This window comes from Pipistrellus hanaki (assembly GCF_964339955.1).
Source record: "Pipistrellus hanaki genome assembly, chromosome: 1".
Lineage (NCBI taxonomy): Eukaryota > Metazoa > Chordata > Mammalia > Chiroptera > Vespertilionidae > Pipistrellus > Pipistrellus hanaki.
The window spans coordinates 72,446,274-72,470,001 of NC_140503.1; the positions used below are offsets into that span (position 1 = coordinate 72,446,274).

The window sequence follows — 23,728 nt, forward strand, 5'->3', positions numbered from 1 at the left end:
GAGAATTCAGACACCTGAAAGACTAAATACATGTAGGACTAAATAAGAAATGGTGAGACATTTCAGTCTACCTCACTAGAGTTGAGAAACGTGACTGGGGAAAAATGACAAGGATTGTCTGTTTTGAGTTTCAAAACAGAACCCTACATATGCCAAAAAGATGTAGATTTGCTGTGTGGAGATCATGAGGCAGGAGTGGGTGACCCAAGAATGCCATTGAGAGAGAATGGGAATTTATTTCTCTGTGAACTCTGGTTTTTATGCTATTCTTGGCCTTTATCAGGGATTTGGGGCTAGACTTACAGACAACGGAGATCTTCCTCTTGAATGATTTAGGCAGCGAACTCTGTATAGAGAAGAAAAGGGGGAAAAAAGAGAAAGAGACACACCCCACAGAGAGGGGGGAAAGAGGTTAGATGGGGCAGTCTTAGCTTAAGCTTCAAAGACACAGAGAGAGAGACACAGAGACAGACAAGAGACCAAAACAGAAGCAGCAAACGGCAAAAACGAAGCAGAATCAATGCAAGTTAGAGAAATAGAGAAAAAAATATATAAAACCAAACATCATAGCAGGGAAAAATCCTCTAGCTCATACCACACCTATGTATTAGCTTAACCAGAAATAAGCTGAAAGAGGATTTCAGCAGCCTCCCAGCCCTTCCAAGTTGCTGGTCATGTCCTTTTCCACTGTGTCTATGGGGTAAGGGGACACCAAGCCCAGGCTGTGCCCAGAACTGGGTCATCTGGCCTCCTTGGTCTTCCTTTCTAACTTGGGGAAAACATGGGGAAACCAACTCTGGGATGGCAACTTTAACAAGGTAACTAACCATCCTCCTTTTCTCCAGGTCCAGTCTGACATCCACGCACAGTGGCTTTGAGTCGTTAAGACTGTCCAGACCCCGACCACACACACTGTGGAGAAGGGCAGCGCTGGACCCACTGGCAATGAGGCCCCTGAGAAAAGTGCCCGGAAAGAAGTTGTCTTTGGTAAAGGAAGGTTTCTCTGAAGGCCAGGCTGTCCCCAGCAGAGTCTCCCTCAAACTTCCCAAGCACTGTGCAACTCCAGTCAAGCCCGACTGTTCCTTCTGAACAGGGCGTAAGCCTTAGGGGCTCTGCCAAGGACCAGAAACCTCCAAAGCTGATTTCAAGTAATTTTCTGTCCCAAACACTCAGTGGGAGAAAGACTATGGACAGAACAAAAAAAGGGAGGGAGAGAGAAAAGGGGAATAGAGCATTTTTAGACTTAAGGCTTATTTCTGGAAAAACTAAGAACTACCACCCGCCTTAAGGGCAGGGAAGTACCCTCTTGATAAAATCCCCTTTCTCCCCCACCCCCCACAACCCCATCTGTGTAGTCTAACCAAGTCTCCCTGGTCTCCGTTAAGGGCCAGCCTGACCCCTAGCCAGTCTGCTCTTGATGGGTAAGTTAGTGAGAAGAAGAAAAGTCTTAATTAAAACAGGAAAAACATGAACCAAATAAATAGATAAATAAAATAAATCCAATAAAGAAATCAGAAAAAGAAAAAATTAAAATAAAACATAAAATAAAAAAAGAAGAAAATAAAGAGGAAAATAAACTAGGAATATGACAAATGTTCCAGGTACCATCTCACACCTGGGATCTTCAGTTCAGCCAATCGCACCTCACTGTGTACTGTATCTAGTCAACCGCCGGTCCAATCAGAATGAGCCCTCCCTGCTAGGCGCTGTGCAATTGGTGGGGGGTTGGGTTGGCAAAAAAGGTGGGCGCACGGCGTGGTGGTCAGCACGGCAATGCCAGAGTCCTCCCAGGGGCGCAGGGGGGCGGGAGGGAAACGTGTGGGGGGACGCTGCCCAGTTTCCATGATGTCAATAGTTCACTGGTGGTGGCCGGCTCAGCGAGGGGTACAGGGGGAAAAGGGGCAGAGACATCAGTCCCAGCTCTGTAGGGGCACATTTTGCAGTCCCTGATGAGATGGCCTGCGAGAAGCAGGAATGGTCCTGGCCTTTATCGCGAGGCAGGCAGGACCCTATGTCCACCAGTGGCAAGCTGCAGCAATACCACCACCCAATACTTGGAATGCAGGTGATGACTCCAGAGTCCCTTTCTCCTCTGCCTGTAACTGGGGAGGGGGTCCTCTCACCGAGTGGGATCATGGAACCTCTGATGAAGGCAGCCTGGGGGTAGAAGATGACAGCCCCAGGACCTGGCACGCATTCAGCATCGAGGTGAGAATGCTTTTCTTCTGAGAGTTGTGTGTGGCATCTTCTCAGGGACTCCAGCTGAGACAGTGGCTCCAGTCAGGTGGATGGATGAGCTCCTGCCTCCAGGGATGGAGAAGTCGGAGCAACCAACCTGCTGCCCTTCATCATGGACAACAGGGACCAGAGAGAAGTCCATCTGATGAGCAAGTGATGATACTTGGCTGGGCTGTCATCAGCAATAAATCCCTGGGCTCAGACCCTAGACTTCTCAGCAGGGTTCCTAGTCGTCACAGCTTAAGCCGAGAGCCCCACTCGGTGTCTCACAGCATGGCACTGTGATCACAAACATCGACTGTAGGAGGTCTTGGTGCCCTAGACGGGGATCCCAACAGTCTGCAGCAAAGGAGGTAACCCACAGTCCTCAAAAGAGTAAGGCCATGTGGGCAGGCGCCCCAGCACTGACACAAGCTCTTCTTGGGGTGTCCCAAATAGGGAGATGGTGCAAGTCCACCCCTTTCCAAATGCTTTTTGCTTTCTTAATACAAGTCTCTCCAGAACAGTGCTCTTCTTGGCCCCCTGATGTAAGCAAGGCAGGGAGGCAAAAGGGGCCCATCACAGCATCCCATATACATGCCCCCCTCTGGCCAAGACACCTGGACAGCAGACTCGGCTCTGATTGGGCAGCTCAGTAGCAGCGGGTGGGTCCAGAGGAAGAGGCGGCATCAGCGATTGGCCAGTTGGGCAGGGTTATATTTTACGGGCGGATTATCGTACATGAGGTACTTGGACAAAGTTTTAAGAAGGACCTTGTAATAAATAATATTCTGCACATCAAATCACTTTCACCGGCCCCACCCCCCGCAACACACACCAAAGAAAGGCTACACACACAACAGTCCCTCCCACCCTGTTACCCCATTCCCAAACCCAGCTAATTCTTTCTGTTACTTTAAGAGCCAGGTGGATTTCGCTGGCTCTGATGGGAGGAGGCCCCTGAATTGGATGCAGGATAATATATATGACAAAAAAGGAGGTAGAGGGGTCACAGAAGTGGGGAAGGGGCCTTTGGGATCAACCCAGGTGTGGGTTCTAAGTGACTCCATCTCTGCAATGAGACCACTGGGGGGCAGATGACAGACAAAAATTCCTCAGCATGGCGGGTCAGCTGAGAACCACAAAGCCCACTAGATGGCGTTTAGCTGTAACAGACTTTTTAGAAGGAGGGAAAGCTAAAGGAGTTCCCACAGGGAAAAGCTGGGGAAGGTGGCAGGGAAAGCTGAGGCCAGGTCTTAGATAAAGGGCCATTAACCGACTTTCCCATTATTACAAACTTCCGGGGTCTGGACTGCATTAGTTCCCCATCAGGGAAAGGGGAAATGATGAGCCCTGTCCCATCACAAGGGGTCTCCTTTGCTAAACCAGCGAACTCTCCCTTGGCCCTGCTCAGATGGCAGTCTCTGCCTCTCCCCTGTAGCTATCCACCTGCGGACGAGGGTTCACCAGGTGGTCCACTCCTTCCCCTAGGTCCACTCCTCCCCTCCCACCAATGGGCAGCTTGAAGATTTACCTCTTTCTTCTCCTCATCTTCAGCACTGCCCTCTGGGCGGTCATCATTGCTGACTTGGTCTGCAACAGGCATGGGGGGCTCTGGCACCTCATTTTCTGTTCTGTTCTCATTTGTATCCATGGTCACTTCCTCCTTCTCCTCACTGACAGTATGGGGGGGGGGGAGGTTGGGAGAGAAGGGCAGGAAAGAACCAAGGGGAAGAGAGAACAACATGTCAGGTTGGGATCAGGAAACCTCCATGCCTCATCTCTTGGATGGGCTGGGAGAGCTGCTTTTCACACCAGACCAGAGACACCCCCTTCAAGAAAAGTGGGAAAGTTTTCCTTGAGGAAGTGCATGGATCAGAGCAACCCCAGATGGGATAAAGCTGTTATTTGTTGGGCCAACTGTTCTTAGGTAATTAATCAGAGTACTCTTACGTGAAGGCAAACAGCCCCCAATCCCTCAAAAGTGACTGTGATTTGTCTACAATCTTGTGGCTTCTCTGTCCCCTAGTCACAGGCACCTGTATTTTACAAAACTGCATACTAACTAAGTGGGTTTGAGAGCCACAGCCGTGGTCATTCTCCTGATTCTTGGGAGAATAACCACAGCTGTGGCAAATGATCCCAATCTTGTATTTAATCAACTGCTTAATAAGTAAAGACCTACAGACCCATAGGATCTGGAGATACCAGAAATGGAGAGATGGTAGGGGTGGGGGCTGTAGGGAAGTTAGGGGTGGTGAGGGTTCAAGCTTCAACGAGAACCCTCGCTCACCTAAAAGGAAAAGCTGAAACTGCTGGAGAGTACGAAAGCTCAGAGGAGAAATCGGGCCACTTTTACCTGCTCAGAGGTGTAGGAATTGTTCTTACTTTCTGCTTTCGCCCGGTTTCCCCCACTCCCTCATTCCAACTTCCAAGAGATAAAGAGCAGCCTCCCAGCCAGGACACACCCTCCCCCACAAATGCAGAACCCACTTCCACTTTCCCCCAATCACACACGTTCTCTCTCATTTAAGGCAATGAACACTAGAGACTCACTTCAGATAAACTATTTTCCTCTCTTCTTTTTCTGTCTTCACCCCTAACTTCTACCTCCAATCTCATCCCCACTATCACCCATACACTGGGATTAAAAAAAATCAAATTGAGATGATCAGGGGCCTAAGTCTCAGAAGGGAAACCAAACCTCCCCAGGCTGATAATCACCACCAGGAAATCCAGCATTCCCGACAGGCTGACTGACACTGAGAGGTCAGAACAGCTTCCCAGAGCAAGCAGGGAGGGATGCACAGGAAGGGGGAGGGGAAACTCGGGACTGTGCCCCCAGCTAACAGGCCCCCGCAGAAACACAAGATTCAACTCCCTAAATCTAAAGAAAAGGCTTATCCAAAAAATACCTATTTCCTCCAGAGAGAGGACAAGTGGGGCCAATTAGAAACCAGGCAGGAAGGACAAAGGGGGAAAGCAGAATGACTGAAAACAAACCAAAACGAAAGGCGGAATGAAAGCCACGGGGCAGAGGAGGAAGCCGAAGTGGGCTAGGCCAGTGGGGAAAGAGGATACATGGAAATGTGAAGCTCTCACCCTTCTTTGCTTTCTGATAACATGATTTTTTTCCTCCCCCTGGAAGTGCTGTTTATCCCTTTCTGGAATGGAAGAAATAACAAAAACCAAACGAAAAATCCTAAAAAATTAAAACAAAACACCTTTCTTGTCCCAAGATCCCACCACCTCCTCCCCAGCCACCCGATCCAGAGAGAGAAAATCGAGATGGAGCAACTGGGGATCCAAAAAAATGGTAAATGGAAGGGGAGGTGGTGGTGGTGGGGAGGGAGGTTAAAATAGATCTGGATTTTAAGAGATAAGCGTTAAGTCCTCACGGCAAACCCCGAGTTCGGCCGCACTGGTCTCTCTGGAGGAGGCGGCGGCGGCGGCCAGGCTGCTGGTAGCGGCTGGCTCTATTGTATTAGCGGAGAGCGGCGATCAGCCGGAGACATGCAGGGCAGCCATCTTGCCACTTACCCAGCAGCCCGTGTGCGGAGGGAGGGCCGCTGCCGCAGGGGAGGGGAGGGAGGAGGGAGGAGGAGGAGGAGGGGAGGGGAGGGAGGAGGAGAAGGAAGGCGGCGCTCAGCGAGCTCGGCTCTTAGCCTCTGGCAGGCCGGCCACCGGGCTCACAGCTGGCTCAGTAGGCCTGGCCCTTTTCCCTCTTTTCTCGGGTTACAGCAGCTACAAGGCCTGAGCCCGCGGGGAAAGGGTGCTCTCTCCCAGTCTTCCCAGGGGGCGGGGAGGGGGCTGGGTGGAGAGGACATACAAAGTTACAGCTGCTTGCCTGGAAGATTCCAGAGAATAGAAGCAAGGAAAACTGCAGAGCTGGGAGTGAGAAAAACGATTAGAGGGCAGATAACAATGTCAAAGTGGAAAGAGACACAGAATGGAGGGTCACAAGCAATTTTTTTTTATGTGCCCACCTCCCTCTCTTCAAGAAACCAGACATGAAACCTCGAAACCAGATCAGGTCAAGGTGGGGAGGTGGGATGAGAATTAGTGCTAACCAATCACTACAGTAACTGGCCGCGCACCCAAACATTACGTTTCACTCCAATCTGTCCTTTTCCCGGGGATGTTGGAAGAAGCGGATAAACAGATTTAGTTCTCTTTCGGATTACCAGTGAGGGGGTAGGTGGGGTGGGGGTGGGTGAGGGAAAGGTGTCTCTGAAGATATGACAGACAACTTTGTTTCATAGAGTCTTTAATAAGGTCACCCTGCCCCAGGGTCCACTGGAGACAGAAAAGGATAAACAGGGCAAGAGGACCTTGGATAGCTGAAGCATGAAGGCAATTCTTGGAGCCAGGGCTCCAAGGTGAGGGCTCTGAAGTGGTAAGAAACTGAAATGAGAGCGCTGTTACACCGGTGGGGGTGTTCTGCTGGGCAGAGTGACTGGGAACTAAGTAGAAATTATGGGCCTATTCACCAGCCTAAATGTGAAACGGGAAGCTGACTCTCATCATTCGTAAAGCATTCAGTAGATGCTCAATATCATCATTTGTGGACTACAAAGGGGCTCCTTTTGTATCTTAGTAGCAGCAGAGGTTTAGCACTTCTGAGTACTTAACCAAAAGCTTAGTGTTTATCTCATTTGCAATACCAGAGCTTTTAGGTAAGAATAAAATTTTCTCTCTGCTGCTTAAAATCTTAATCCTACACGCCAAATGAATGCTAAAGAGGTCATGCAGTTTATTTTATACATTATTGTAAAAGTTCCGTCTCCTCAGTAAGATTAGGAGCTTTGGAGTCAAATTGGCTAGGTCCCATACAAGTTGTGTGATATGGGCAAGTTTCTAACCCTTTCTGTGCATTTCATTCTTAAACTGTAAAGTGGGAATAATAACATACATATCTCATGGAACAGTATAACAGTTCACACTTAAGGGTCTGGCTTGAACAACACCCCAAGTCAGGTAAAGAATGTGCATAAATACATGTCTGATTAATAGGCCATTATCTCATTTGATGTCACCTATAGAGCTTTTTAAAAAATTTTATTTCCTCAAAGAGTAGACTTCTCTATCTCTCATACAAAGGCTTTCAGTAATTGGGCTGACAGATTTTCAGCAATATCCTCATCACTCTGTAACTGCTGGTTTACTTGCCCCTCACTCCACCCTGCAGGGTTCCTCAGGGCCAGAGACTACAGCCCTTGGTCTCTAGCCCAAGGCCTACCACAAAGAAATGCTCAGTAAATACTTCTGAATTAGGTTGTCATTGTGGGTACCAAGTGGACACTTTAAATAAGTGCTTGCTCAACTGTAAGTTTTCCTCTTAAAACATTTCTTTGGCTAGAATTCCCACAAATAGTGTTACCTTTAAAAATCCTCAAATAAATACTCCCTGTCCATCACTGTCCTAAAATACTTTCAACTGCCAATTTGCATCTCCAGAAGTAGAATCCTTGGAGAGAAAAAAAATTCTTTACTGGAAATTTCACCTTTTTAAAAAAAAAAAAGAAAAAGAATTTTACCATGTTATCCTTGGGCTTTTTAAGGCACAGCAAGTTTGTAATACTGCCCCATAATCAATTTTGTAGGATCCAAAACTTCCCAAGGCTTTAAAAGAAGAATTCTTGAAATTTACTTGCAAGACCAATCCAAAAGCCTTGTTAGCTGTGTGTCAGAGCCCCACCCAGCTTTTCCTTGTAGTCTCTGACTTCCCACTTATTTTAGTTCTTACACAAATGTTTCCGAAATCTTTGAAATATATGTGAAATTGCATGGGGGTTAGGGTTGGGGTTATCTACCCATAATTAAACAGCATTTGTAACCCAGAAGAAAAGGATATTACTACTTGGAGGCTAACAACATCACACTACAGTTAACAAATAAATATGAATAAAATTCAGAGAGGCTAATGGAAAAGAAAATTTTATAAGCGTATGTTTGAAGTTTAGTTTTTGTAGAAAATTCACGAGGTGATGTGAAAGTGAATAAAAAATAATGGAAATTGACTACCACCAGCCACTGAGATTTTAATACAGAACGCTCTCAGGAGCATACTAGTTCCAAGATAACAAGGACAGTATGGTTTTGGGGGAATATGTCCTTAGATACCAATTTCTCAGTGAGCAAATTCTACTGATGACAATAAATTCTACTTTTTTATTATGCATCATTTGGCATAATGGCACTGTAGGTCCTCCCTGGGGAGTACCAATTATGGTGTCATATTGGCTTAAAGGACCATTTCCTTACTCCTATTCAGGCAAAAAGCCCTACATTTCTCTTGCAAGGTCTGTATATACAGTAAGGCAGTCTTCAGAAAATTTCAGGTTTGAATCTACAACTGCTCCCATAAAGTTCCCCCCTTTTCTCCCCCCCTCTATTTTTTTTTTTTCTTAAATAAAGAGAATATCCTTATTTTCTGTTTTATGAGGACATTTTTGTTATAACCATAGCAGGCAGAGGGCTGTATTTTGGAATAGGGCTCAACTGAAATAGAATTGAGGCTCACAGATTCCTGCTCCAAGCAATGAAAAAGATACCTTACCCCATAAATCTAGAATTCTTCAGGGCACAATCAGAATCAGAATGTATTTAGCCAACCACGGCAAAAAAAAAGTTAGGCAATCTCTTTCAAGTGGTGAGAGGTCCTTGAAGTACAGTCTAATTTTTTTTTTAAACACTTTTCTGAATCAATAGGCCCTATGCTGTTTTTATTAAAGTCATGTGATTTCTTAAGATGAAGGAAAACCAAGGTTAAGCCACAAAAGGTCTTTTCCATTTAATACTGTTGATCCCACTTTTAAAAGTGGCCAGGGTTCCCAAGGTCACTGGCTAAACACTGGAACTGGGGTGGGGGAGGGGGTGTGAAAGCCCAGGAGTGTTGTGAATTCGTTGTACCAGGACCTCTCAGAATAGCCTATGGGTTTAGGCCTGTGGCATGTCTTTTCCTTAGGTTGCTGACTAGACCATTTCAAGAGGAATGTGTGTAGTAAACTCACAGGTATTTCTAATCTAGAGACTGTCCACTGAACCTTGCCTAGGCAACAATGGACAATCACAGTATTTGCTCAAAGTGCCACTTGTCTATCATCTTGTCAGAATCATGTAGATTAGATCACCTTCGTCATTAAATGAAGACCAAAGCCACCTTTCACTGGGGAGAAAAACTGTATATGACTCCAAGCCTCATTTGCCCTGGACTCCATGTGAAAATCCAGAAATAAAGGTGCTTCAAAATAGCATAAAGCACTGTTCTGTTGCCAGAAAGAACCTCACAGACCCACAGAATTTTAGGGCCAGCAAAGAGCTTTTAGAAAATTACTTGCTTCTCAAAGTGCATTGGAGCAGTTTCTCATGCCTACTCAGTAGCAACTTGTCCACACCGACTTCCAAACTGTCACTATGCAAAGGCCATGTTGTACCCCCATGGGATGGGGATGGGGATGGGGAGGCAAGTATTATCACTGGTTGATGGACATGAAAGGGAAGGTGTCACCCCATTTCCTCATCGATGTGTAGCTGGGGAAATCCTGAACACTTTCCAGAATCCGCTGAGTTTTCACTTTATGGTCCTAGAAGAAAAACCCTTTTCCAAAGGAGAATGTACTCATCCCAAAAAGGAATAACAAAAACTTTTCAAAGTAGAATGAACTTTGGCTTTCAAAAAAACAAAGTAATGCCCACAAGATGGCAGCAGAGGCAAGAATGTGTAATGGACAGTAACAAAGGTAGTGCCAAGGTAAAAGCTATAAAGAGTATAAATTATTAAAATCATTAAAAAACGAGATGATAAAATCATATCACCTGCCAACCACCCTCCAAAATCAGAAGTAAAAAACAGTCTAAAGTTCTCAGAAAAAGACTTTTACATAAAGGAAAAAAATCATACTGATAGTATAGTGTTAAAATTACATAGAAACAATCATGGGAAAACTTTAGGTCAACTGTCTATATAGGACATTCACCAAAGCAGTACCGGATTCCTGATGTCTAAAAGTTAAGCATCTTATTTTCTCAATGCTTTTATTTATTTTTTTATTTTCCCATGAGAATTTGAAGCCAGGAATTCTGGTTCAATAGCTCTTTAATTTATAATACTTGGCTCAGAATAATAAATGTTCAATTACAAATTTAATTTGACACGAGTATTTTTCTAGAACTAAATACAAGGAAATAAAAAACTCACATTAATTATCTAAATTATAAAACCAATTCAAGAGTCTTAGGGACCCCAGAAATAACTCTGGACTTATTATGGATGGACTTCATATTTTGTAGTATGCTGTATGAGCTAACTTAACTGTGCTAATAAAATGATAGCAAATAAACAAGAAAAACACAGAAACTAAAACACAGCAACACCCTTCTGTGTCTTTCTTTGTAGACCCTCAATATCCTTTATTAACCTGTATTCCGGGCTTAGATGTACCTGGTAAATGAGTTAAAAACTGAGAAAGATGTTTTGGGTCAAGTCCCTCACACTGTCTTGAGTTTGGAGACAGACGTCTCTGCTGCCTGCTCTTAAGGAAGCAGAATTTTGGCCAGGGGATCCTAGATACGTTTCTTCACGCTCTCACCACCACTTTTCAGACTCTCTTAAGATTTTTGGTGGTAGCTCCCAACATAGCAACTGAAGCCTAGCCTTTGTCCAGATAAAGTTCTGCTTTCATGTTTTAAAAGGAAACTATGACCGCTTAACGAAGTGTGTGATAGTTCTTGCGAGCCAAGAACTATCACACACTCCAAGTTTCTTGTTATACCCGAGTTGAAATATATCACTTACACAGTGTGATGAATCTTTTCTGATTCTGGTAGGTGAGAGGTCGGAGTCTCTGAGGTTTGGGGCTGTGTGGCAGCTGGTGGCTCTGCCTCTTCAGCTTCGCACTTCTTTGGGCTCTCCTGTCAGGACAAACATAGCAAAACAAACATAGCAACATACTTACATCGGCTGGGTTTCTTGTCTTTAATCTGGAGCTGGTAAAAGGCATAGCAGAATATACAACATACCACCTCTACACATAGCTCTACATAGCTTTGCTATTTCATTTTATACAGTGGGATGGAATATTGCTTAAAGAATTTCCATGCCAGCTATCATTTTATTAGAATTCTTTTTCAAGAGAAGCAGGAAAAGGCTTCCTTTGAGCAGAAAAAAGGAGTTTTGTGGAAGAACTGACCCCGAGAGTCCTGGAACTGAGAATTTAGCCTCAGGAACCAGGGAACTGGAAATGAGTTAAGTGGAATCTAACAGGTATCCCCAACCTTCTACATTTCTAATGAGCCTTGTCCAGATTGACCTTTCAGTTTTATAGCTAAGACAAAAGGGAAAATCATGCCTAATCCTCTCTCCCCCTCTAGGGAGAGGGCAGAATAGCCTACCCGTTCAGGCTGTACCCTCTGAGTCACATGCTTTTCGGCTGGCTCAGGTTGGCCCATGGGCCTCACTTGAATAGAGGATGATATGGAAGTCCTCTCCTTTGGCTCAGGGACCTGTGGTTGTAGCACTGGTGGAGTTGCAACCTCCTGACCAGAAGAGGGATCTTTGGTTTCAGTGTAGCTGGTGTTGCTGTCCCTGGAGATTCCAGGGCTCAGAGACTGAAGAAACGAAACACATAAAGCAAATTATTTTATATGATGTATGTTCAGTAGGTCACTGGTTTTCTAACTTCTGCTGACCCAATTGAATACTTTCAACCTTTTTGTCCCTGTGTTTATTCCTGTTTGAGTTAGTGACCTCCCTGGCTTCTTAGATTATTCAACAAATTACTTATTTAAGCCCCTCTGGGTGCTGGATACTGGAATACACATGTTAAAAGGGACGTTCCTAGCCTCAAGAAGTTTATAGTTTAGTAGAAATGGATAAATGAACTAAAAAAAAAGTTCAAAGTTCAAATTCTTTTCTTTGGAATCAAAGGGGCTCAAAATGAAAAAGGACCCATTTAGGGATCAATGAACTGAAAATTAGATTCTGAAATGAGGGGAAAGTAATTACTGAACTGGGAACTAAAGGAAGCTTTTCCTATTTCTTCCAGAAAATATGATAGGTTCTCCTGTGATTGGAAAACACTGGCATACAGACAGAACATCAATGCACTCGGGGTACTCCCATACTTACTTTTCTGCTGTTGCTTGATGCTGAACGAGAACGGGAACGTGACCTAGACTCTGATGTTGATCTGGAACCCATCTTGGATCTACCACGAGGGTTGGCATGAGATGCATCTCTCTGCTTAGATCTTGGAGGTGAGTGAGACTGAGAGCCTGAACTATCAGGAGAGCGAGATCTTGATCGAGAACTGGAAGATGAAGATGAGGAGGACCGGCTAGAGGATGAGTCTAACCGTTTCGATCTGTGGCTTGGGAGAAGGGGATGAGAAGCCCCTCTACCTTCCTTCTGTTCCAGAGACGGCTGTTTGAGAGATTCCTCAGTGATCCCTGTGGCCAGTGCTGATCCCTCCATTTTCAGAGGGACTGGTTGACCAGATTTGTCTAACTCAGTTTCAAGATCCTTCTGGGTTGAGGATTCAACTGGTGTGCTTTTCTGAACCGGAGTCAGGACACTTTCCTCTGGCACTTTCTCTGCTGGAGATTCTACTTTGGTGTCTACAGGATTTGACGAGAGAGACAAGCCTCCCGCCAACTGGACAGGGTGCTGAGATATTAATAGCTCCCTGGCCTCAGCTTCTGTTTTAGGAGGAGATAACTGAATGAGAACAGGGGGGGCTGGGCCTTCCATGGGCTCTATTTCTTCTTCACTCTGAAGCTGGGCATTAGGTGGTGGTGAAGATGCTTCCTTGGTAAGTAAAGGTGGGGGAGTCTCCTCCTCACTGGCGGTTTGCTCTGGTTGTAGCATAACAGGGGCCTTCTCTAGATCCTCAGTCAGTCGAGGAGGGGAAGGGGACTTTGATTTTTCCTCTAAGCCTTTTGAAGGCTTTAATTCTCTTTCTTCTTCAAGGGGAGATGTTTTCATCTCTTTTTCCTGCTGATGTTTGGCCAAATGACTTTTTCTACTAGCCTCTTCCTGGGACCTTGTAACTCTCCCTCCTCTCTCTAACCCCTCCTGTTCCTGCGATTTTATGGTTTGGGATCTCTCATCCATCAGCTCTTCTGGTTTTGCTCTGGGCATCTCTTCCCTCTCTTTTTCTTCCTCAAACTGTTTCAGAACTGGTGCATCCCTCGATTTTAACCCTTCATCATCTTCTTCCTCTTCTTCCTCCTCCTCCTCCTCCTCCTCCTCTTCTTCATCCTCCTCTGTTTTCAAATTTCGATCTGCTCTGACCCTTAGATTTCTGGAAGGTGTTTCTTGATCCTCTTCTTCCTCAGCAGCCTGGCTGCACTCAGAGAGTTTAGCTGCTCTTGCCTGAAAAACAACAACAACAAAAAAGACATATACAACAATTCCAGGTATATTAGCTCACTGTCACCAGAAGAGAAAAAGTATCTCATGAGACACACAGGAAAGAGAAACTCAATGAAGTGCTTTCAGCAACATAGAAAAGTAAGTGTGACAGTAGACAAGCATGACTAACGTGTTCTCTAATGAGAAGCAAAATAATGACCAAAAGGAAAACAATAATGAATCTTCTGGTTCATTTTTTAGCTTCAAGCTTGAAAAATAAACATAAATTGAACATCAATAAAGTAGGAGGGGCTGATCTGTTATCATTGAATGTGACTATTTTTGTCATTTTGGTATATTTTATTTCTCCCCATTATTTCTTTTCCATCGTTATAATTACACTATACATACAGGTTGTTGTTTTTTTTGGCTAAACAACAGATTTTAAAAAATATATATATATTTTATTGATTTTTTACAGAGAGGAAGAGAGAAGGATAGAGAGTTAGAAACATCGATGAGAGAGAATCATCGATCAGCTGCCTCTTGCACACCTGCTACTGAGGATGTGCCCGCAACCAATGTACATGCCCTTGACTGGAATCGAACCTGGGACCTTTCAGTCCGCAGGCCGACGCTCTAGCCACTGAGCCAAACCGGTTCTGGCTAAACAACAGATTTTTATTGTCTCACAGTTTGGGAGGCTATTACAAGTTTGAGATCTAGGTGATAGCCAAAACTCTGAAGGCAGGCCTCTCTCCTACCTTCTAGAAGTTCCTTGAACACTTCGAATGGTGTTCTCTCTGTGGATGTGTCTGTCTCTGAGTGCAAATTTCCCCTTTGCGTAAGAATACAGTCATATTTGATAAGGGCCCACCCTGATAACCTCATTTTAACTTGACCCTGTTTACAAATAAAGTCACATTCACAGATACTTGGAATTAGGACTTCAACATCTTTTGGAGGATGCAATTCAACCCATAACAGCAAAGTAGATGTCAATATATTTTCTATTTGCAGCTACATCTTCTTCCCTCTTTCTCTGCTTTTCACATTCCTTATTCCTCAACAGCCATCATTATTAAGATCAATCTTTGGGGAGAGAATCCAAGATGGCTGCTCGGGTAGGCACCTAGCCGCAGCCGCACGCAACAATTTCAATAAAATACAACTAAAATATAAAATGGACATTACCCAGAACTACAGGAAAGTCGACTGACTGGAAATTCTACAACGAGAAGCAAGGAGAAAACCAGAAGGAGGCGCGGAGGAGCTGTAAAAGCCCAAGGTACGGAGACACGCAGCGCGCGCGGAGAGGACGGAGCCGGAGAGGAGGGAGGCCGAGTGCCTGGCTGGCGTTCCCTAGCGGGAAGGAGATAAACATTCCGACTGTGCTGGGCCCCCGACTGCTCTGAACCCCCGTTCTAGGCCAGACCCTGGGGACCCAGGCTCATCCAGAGGGAGCTGGGCTGTAAGGCGGAACCCGGGGAAGCGGCAAAAGGAGGTCCCAGAGGCGCGCACACCGCGCGCAGAGAAGGGCCGGCCGGCTGTGCCGTAGGACTGCCCTGGCGGGAAGGAGACAGGGGCTCCAGACTGCTCTGAATGCCATCTCCAACTCCATTTCCAATTGAACTGAACCCCAGTTTCGGGCCCATTGCAGGAGAGCCTACACTGTTTGGCAGCAGGCGAAAATCGAGGGCACCTTTCTCTCAGAGGCGCTTGCAACAAGTACTGGAGGACCTGAGTCTCAGGAGTCGCATAGGGCGGGGCTGACAGAAGCCGAGGCTGTAGGCTCCACCCTGAAACCCCGCCCCATCAGGAAAGCTGCCTGCGAAAATGCCTAAACCAAACAGATCACAAACGAAAGAAATGGAGGACAAAAAGCGACTGGATATAGAGTTCAAAACCACACTTATAAGGTTTTTCAAGAGACTCCTAGAAAAGGCCGATAAAATAAATGAGACCTATGAGGATATGAAAAGGGATCAACAAGAAATAAAGAATACATTGTCTGAAATAAAAAATATTATACAGAGTCCTAAAAACAGAATAGAAGATCGCAAGAATCAAGTAAAAAATTTGGAACATAAAGAGCCAGAAGATACTCCTCTGCAGAAGCTAGAAGGCAAGAGAATCCAGAAAATTGAAGATAATGTAAGAAACCTCTGGGACAACTTCAAATGATCCAACATCAGAATCATGGGGGTCCCAGAAGATCAGAGAGAGCAAGATATCGAAAACATACTGAAAGAAATAGTGACAGAAAACTTCCCCCACCTGGGGAAAGAATTGGACTTACAAGTCCAGGAAGCACACAGAACTCCAAATAAGAGGAATCCAAAGAGGACCACACCAAGACAAATCATAATTAAGATTCCAAGAGCAAAGGACAAAGAGAGAATATTAAAAGCAGCAAGAGCTAAGCGGGTGGTTACCTATAAAAGAGCACCTATACGATTGTCAGCTGATTTCTCAACAGAAACCATGCAGGCCAGACGGGAATGGCAAGAAATATTCAAGGTGATGAATAGCAAGAACCTACAGCCAAAAATACTCTACCCAGCAAAGCTATCACTCAGAATCGAAGGTCAGATAAAGAGCTTCACTAATAAAAAAAAGCTAAAGGAGTTCATCACCACCAAACCAGAATTATATGAATTGCTGAAGGGGGTTCTTTCAGAAGAGAAAGTAAATAAAGATAAAAATTATTAACAACAAATATGTAACTATCAACAAGTGAATCTAAAAACCAAGGAAATTAAAAAAAAAAATCTGATGAACAATATTAACTGTTGAATATAATAGAATCAGAGGTATGGAAGGGGAGTGAACTAATGATTCTTGGGGAAAAGGGGAGAGGGGAATGTGGGAAGAGACTGAACATAAACTGTGCACCTATGGATGAGGACAATGGGGAGTGGGGAAAGGGCAGAGGGTGGGGTGGGAAGGGGGGGGGAAAGGAACACTTGTAATAATATGAACTATAAAAATTTATAAAAAAATAAATAAAATAAAAAAAAAAGATCAATCTTTGAGGATAAGTTCAAAATGTATTTTTTTTGAAAAAATGAAGTTATTAGTGGAACACCTAGAAAAATTTAAATGACTAAATATATACTTTTGTACTCTGTTCACTTAACATCATATCATAAAGCTTTAAGGTTTTAACTGAATAATTAGAAATCTAAGGCCAGAGCAGCTAAATTAAAAAAAAAAAAAAAAAAAAAAAAAAAGATGAAAGGGAGTAGAAAGATGAGTATATAGAAATAGAAATGTAGAGAAACCAACTCTGAAATAGTCTGAGAAAGAAGAGCAGAAGCTATCCAAAGCATTATCAAAGAGATAGATGCTTTAAGAGGTATTTGACTTACCTGCCTGACCCTGGATGACCGTCTTTCTCCTTTCCTTGGTTTCTCATCATCAGAGTCACCTTTCTCTTCAGAAACAGAGGAACCTTTTCCTATCAAATGAAAGGAAATCAAGTCATATTCATGACATGAACACTCATTCAAGGCTGTTTTCTAAATCAATTATAGCATATGAACTGGTCAATACATCATTCTATCAATTTCTTTGACTTCTATGCAGAAGACTATATAAAGCCCTAAGGGTCTAGGTCTTAATAATTCCTGCTATGTATGTCTGAAATATTTAAAAAAATATATATTTTATTGATGTTTTACAGAGAGGAAGGGAAAGGGATAGAGTTAGAAACATTGATGAGAGAGAAACATCGACCAGCTGCCTCTTGCACACCCCATACCGGGGATGTACCCGCAACCGAGGTACATGCCCTTGACCGAAATCGAACCTAGGACCTTTCAGTCCGCAGGCCAACGCTCTATCTACTGAGCCACACCGGTTTTGGCTGTCTGAAATATTTTAATTATCTCAAAGCCAATTCACTTAGTACAAATAACTCAAATGTAAAATAACTACCAAAGGCTTCAAACTGTCTAACAAAGATGTACAAATACTAAATGCAGTTCTTTCTTTTTTTAAAATATATGTATTTTTCATTTCAGAGAGGAAGGAAGAGATAAAGAGATAGAAACATTAATGATGAGAGAGAATCACTGATTGGCTGCCTCCTGCACACACACTGCACACTGGGGATCAAGCCTGCAACCAGGGCATGTGCCCTTGATTAGAAATGAATCTAGACCCCTTCAGTCCGCAGACTGACGTTCTACCCACTGAGCCAAACCGGCTAGGGTCAAAGTACACTTATTTTTTTGTTTTTTCAAAGTACACTTATTTTTATAAAATGTTTTCTCGCTCTGAATTAAAACTCTAGATCCCACTAGGTTCAATGTCTATTTTTTTAAAATTTCCTATTACTACCACTAGTTTTGACTAAAATATTATGATTAATATGCCAGTTTGTAAAATAACAATCTCATAAAGTAAGTACTTATAGGTGTGGTTTTCAGAACCTTAACATTCTTAGAAATTACTAGAAACAACAGGACAAGGCTTCAGAAATGAGCCCTTCTCAATTATGTATTACATATGGAGCTCAAAGTGAGATTTTTAAAAAAGGAAAAATAAGTTATATTAAAAAAAATGCTTGGAAACTACCAATCTAGGTCATTTCAAATAGTAACTCCAGGTAAAACTGAAAAAACTTTCACATTTCATGAAGGATGGTAACTGTGGGTAAATAGTATTTAAACTGGCGGCAAATAAAGCAGATGGTATGATCTCTAACTCAAGGCAGTATTTATTTCTATATTTCAACAATCTAAAATGAACTAGAAGACTGCACATATTTTATAAAACTTTACTCCATGGTCACCTGATTAACAAGATCTCTGCATATACACCATTTTTAAAATCTTGGTTAGTGAATAAAGACTTGCATATGGGTGTGTGCATAGGATCTATGGTTAAGATATATAGTGACAGGCCAGATTCTTTAGTAAACATGTAAAGGATAATCTAAGAAATCAATAAATAATGTAGTGGCTAAAATAATCAATAGCTTTATAATTAAATGACCTGGAATAGATTAAATTATAAAATTAACAAAAAGGTATTTCCTCAAAGTACAGCTCCTTTGCAAGTGTAAAGGAGAGAAACAGATTTATTGACAGTTTTATAAAATAAAAAAAAAGGCAGGTGTGGGACAGATACATAGGCAGAGCACAGAGGATTTTTAGGGCAGCAAAAATATTCTATAGATACTGTAATGATGAATACATGTCATTTATATTTGTCCAAATCCAGAGAATGTACATCAATAGTGAACCTGAAGGTAAACTATGGACTTCAGGTGATTAGGATGTGTCAATGTAGGTGCATCAAAAAAAAAATTTTTTTAAATATATTTTATTGAGTTTTTACAGAGAGGAAGAGGGAGGGATAGAAAGCTAGAAACATCGATGAGAGAGAAGCATCGATCCCCTACTGGGGATCGATGTGCCCGCAACCAAGGTACATGCCCTTGACCGGAATCGAACCCGGGAACTTTCAGTCCAGAGGCCGACGCTCTATCCACTGAAACAAACCGGTTTTGGCAAGGTGCATCAATTTTAAAAAGCGTGCCACTCTGGTGAGGGATGCTGATAATGGGGGAGGCTATCCATATGTGGGGCAAAGGACATATGGGAACTCTGTACCTTCCTCTCGATTTTGCCTTGAACTTAAAACCACTCTAAAAAACAAAAAACATTATCCAGGTGCTCAAGAGTTAAAAAAAAAAACATAAAGTTAATTAGGTTGGAGGGAAGGTTAAAAATTTTAAATTGCAGATATTTTAAAGCTTATACGTAGATAATTTCCTGACCAGGAATCAAACCGTTGACCTCCTGGTTCAGAGGTCTATGCTCAACCACTGAGTCACACCAGCGGGCAAGAAAACAAACATTTTTAAAATAATAAAATCCTGCCCTGGTCAGTTTGGCTCAGTGGATAGAGTGTTGGCCTGTGAACTGAAGGGTCCCGGGTTTGACTCTAGTCAGGGGCACATGCCCAGTTTGCAAACTCGGTCCCTGGTGGGGGGCATGCAGGAAGCAGCCAATCAATAATTCTCATCATTTATGTCTCTCCCCCCCATCCCTGAAATCAATTAAAAAATAAATAAAAAATCCTAAACTCTGAAGGGAAAACCTACAGAGATTCTCAGATACTCCTCAAATACAATAAACTGCTAAAAAATTCATAGACCTAACAATCCCAAGTACTTTTTAAAAAAATATATATTTTACTAATTTTTTACAGAGAGAAGGAGAGGGATAGAAAGTTAGAAACATCAATGAGAGAGAATCATTGATCAGCTGCCTCTTGCACACCCCCTACTGGTGCATGCCCTTGACCAAAATCGAACCTGGGACCTTTCAGTCCACAGGCTGACGCTCTATCCACTGAACCAAACCGGTTTTGGCCATCCCAAGTACTTTTATCACTGCCAAGTTCTATGTAAGAAACATTTTTGTTTTATTTTCAATATAAAAAGTTATAAGCACATATTTAAAGTCATATGAGAAATGTTTTGTGTTTAATAACAGGCTTTCAGTAAATTTCAGTGGGGAGTGTGCAGGAGGCAGCTGATCAATGTTTCTCTCATCGATGTTTCTAACTCTACCCCTCTCCCTTCCTTTCTGTAAAAAAAATAAAATAAAATAAAATATTTTTTTTTTTTAAAGAAGGATGCCTGGCTGGCATGCCTCAGTGGTTGAGCATCGGCCTATGAACCAGGCAGGAGGTCACAGTTCGATTCCCCATCAGGGCACATGCCTAGCTGTGGGCTCGATCTCCAGTGTGGGATGTGCAGGAGGCAGATCAAGGAGAGCCAAGGAGGATTTTATAAACAAACTAGAGCAGTGGTTGCCAACGGTGGTCCATGGACCACTGGTGGTCCATGAGGCCCAAAAGGTCGGTGACCATTGAAATAGAGACCTAGTGCACAAATTTGTGCACCGGTGGGGTCCCTTGTTGTGGTCTGTGGGGACTAGGCTAAAACTGGCAGTCCAACGCCACTTGCTGCTCTCACTCATCCCGTCCCTGCTACACCTCACACTGTCAGTCCAGATCAGGAGAGGTTCACGATGCCACAGCGGCACTTGCCACTATGAGCCCTGTGTCTGGCACCCATGAGCTGTGTCTGGCGCCCATCAGTCAGCGGAGCAGTGCTCCCGCTATGGGAGTGCACTGATTACCAGGGGGTCAGCTCCTATGTTGAATGTCTGCCCTCTGGTGATCGGGGCACATCATAGCGACCAGTTGCTTAGGCTTTTGTATAATATAGACTAGAAGCCCAGAGCACAAAATTGCACCGTCCCACCCACTCGTGTGGCCTGGCTGTGCTCACGACTTGCCCACCTGCTCACACACCCCCACAGCTCTGCCCACCCATGTGTGCCTCACCACACTCACAGCCCCACCCACCCAGGCCTGCCTTTGGTCATTACGGAGTTAGGGCCACTGGGTTTTTATAATATAGATTCTTTCTTCCTATTTGGAATTTTGTCTACAGTACATAAAACAGAAGGCTGTCAGAATATAAGTCAAACATCCTGATGAAATATAATACTGAAAAACTATTCTTTTAGTTAGTCATTCAAAATTGATCAACAGAACTTTAAGAGGACTTTAAAACCAGAAGTCACATTCCCTGAGATTCTCAAGGTAGGGCCCAGGAATCCATAGTCTTAAAAATAGTAAAATAGCCGAAACCGGTTTGGCTGAGTGGATAGAGCGTCGGTCTGCGGACTGAAAGGTCCCAGGTTCGATTCCAGTCAAGGGCATGTACAGTGGTTGCGGACACATCCCAGTAGGGAGTATGCAAGAGGCAGCTGATCGATATATCTCTCATCGACGTTTCTTTCTATCCCTATCTCTTCCTCTCTGTAAAAAATCAATATGTTTAAAAAAAAAAATAGTAAACTAACCCTGGTCAGTGTGGTTCAGTTAGCTAGAGTGTCATTGTGAGCACCAAACGTGGCATGTTCAGTCAGGGCGCATATGGGAAGCAACTGATCGATGTTTCGCTCTTTCTGAAACCAATGAAAACAAAGCAAGATAGCCTTGCTGGTGTAGCTTAGCAGTTAAGCCTGGATCCAGGAACCAAGAGGTTATGGGTTTGTTCCCTGATCAGGGCACATCCTAGCAGGGGGTACCTATGGGAGGCAGCTAATCGATGATGTTCCTCTCTCATTGGTGTTTCTGTCTCTCATTCCCTCTCCCTTACTCTATTACACCTCTTTTATTTTATTTCATCTCTTTTATTTTTCAGCTCTCCTTTCCTTTTCTTTTACCTGTCCCCGCTCCTCCCTCCATTAATGATAGCCACAGGCAGGGTCCTGCTGACGATATTAAATACTGAAGAGACTAACTAGCCTCACTCTACATCCTTATTTCTATGAAAGATACATTGAAACCTTATTTCTATGTCAAGATACATTCATTTCAAATTCCAGTTGTTTTTGTTAATCTTCACCCGAAGGTATTTTTTCCATTGGTTAAAAAACATTTTTTAAGTTGATTTTAGAGAGGAAGGAAGAGGGAGAGAGATAGAAATATTGATGAGAGAGAATCATTGATTAGCTGCCTCCTGCACACCCCAAAGTAGGGATTGAGCCTGCAATCCAGGTATGTGCCCTGACGGGAAATTGAACCATGACCTCCTGGTTCATAGGCTGACACTCACCAATAAGCCACGCCAGCTGGGCCACAGAATTTTTTTTTAAGAGACAGTGGAAGGGAGTGGGAGAGAGAGAAACATCGATGTGAGAGACACACATCAGACACATCGATTGGTTGCCTCCTGCATGTACCCCGAGGGGAGCCAGAAATAGAGTTTGCAACCGAGGTATGTGCCCCTGACCAGAATAGAATCCGAGACCCTTCAGTTTACAGGCTGATGCTCTAATCTAGGGGTGTCGAACTCAATCAGAGAAGGGGCCAAAATCTAAAATCCAGCCTAAATCGCGGGCCGAATGGTTTACTGAACAGTCATAAACTGACAGCGGAGTGCAGTGATGACAGCGCGGTGCGGGCCACATTGCAAGGCCTGGCGGGCTGGATTTGGCCCGCGGGCCTTGTGTTTGACACATGTGCTCTAATCACTTAGCAAGACCAACTAGGGCTCAAATTACATTCTGAGACAGGTTTTTCCCTTAAAATGAGTTCCTTATCAAATCATGTTCCTAACAAGAATTTTCAACGGTTCCCCCATTACCTTTAGAATAAAAAAGTTCATACACATTGGCTTAGTATTTCAAAGCCTTCTACAATATTATCCCAATCTACTTTTTAAATTGTTTCTCTATTTTAAAAAAAAAAATTTTATTGATTTTTTACAGAGAGAAAGAGAGGGATAGAGTAAGAAACATCGATGAGAGAAACATCGATCAGCTGCCTCCTGCACACCCCCTACTGGGGATGTGCCTGCAACCAAGGTACATGGCCTTGACTGGAATTGAACCTGGGACCCTTCAGTCTGCAGGCTGATGCTCTATTAACTGAGCCAAACCGGTTTCAGCAGTTTCTCTATTTTTGAATATGAAAGAATACTTTACACTGGCTAGATTCTTTTGATACCTCTTTTTTAAAGATAGCACAATCATTCCTATCTCTATACCTTTGTTTCCTTCTAAAAATACCCTGATCTGTGCCAATTCAAATCTTACCTATTTTTAAAAAAAATATATTTTTATTGATATTTTACACAGAGGAAGAGAGAGGGATAGAGAGTTAGAAACATCGATGAGAGAGAATCATTGATCAGCTGCCTCCTGCAGAATCCCTACTGGGGATGTGCCTGCAATCAAGGTACATGCCCCTGACCAGAATGGAACCTAGGACCTTTCAGTCTGCAGACAGATGCTCTATCCACTGAGCCAAACCGGTTTTGGCAAAATCTTACCTATTTTTAAGGCTTAGCTCAAATCCTACACCTTCATGAGGCTCTCTCTAATCACATTAGTCCTCAGAATGCTCTTACTCTTGAAATCATATGGTACATGTGTCTGTACTACTTATATGTCATTTAAAAACGTAACATATCATATTATAGTGTTAATTTTATGTGCAATTATCTTTTCTCTCCCTAAATATAATTTACAAATGGGCTAACTCCCCATATACATATGGAGATATGTATGTTGCAGAAATTCAATACATATTTTGAGTGACTTTTGTTTAAGAAAAGTGGAC

At 43.4% G+C, this 23,728-nt stretch overlaps 1 protein-coding gene across 6 annotated transcripts in view; it reads right to left on the reverse strand.

The window, feature by feature from the left end:
• Positions 1 to 23,728, reverse strand: part of ACIN1 (apoptotic chromatin condensation inducer 1) — a 36,149-nt gene that overhangs the window by 5,665 nt on the left and 6,756 nt on the right. For all 6 annotated transcript variants that reach the window (XM_084862822.1, XM_084862821.1, XM_084862820.1 and 3 more), the window contains 6 exons: positions 16,942 to 17,030; positions 12,347 to 13,591; positions 11,611 to 11,826; positions 11,015 to 11,130; positions 3,752 to 3,893; positions 304 to 346 (listed from right to left, as the gene is read on the reverse strand). In XM_084862822.1, coding sequence (XP_084718948.1) covers positions 304 to 346; positions 3,752 to 3,893; positions 11,015 to 11,130; positions 11,611 to 11,826; positions 12,347 to 13,591; positions 16,942 to 17,030 — 1,851 coding nt within the window. The remainder of the gene's footprint in view (positions 1 to 303; positions 347 to 3,751; positions 3,894 to 11,014; positions 11,131 to 11,610; positions 11,827 to 12,346; positions 13,592 to 16,941; positions 17,031 to 23,728) is intronic.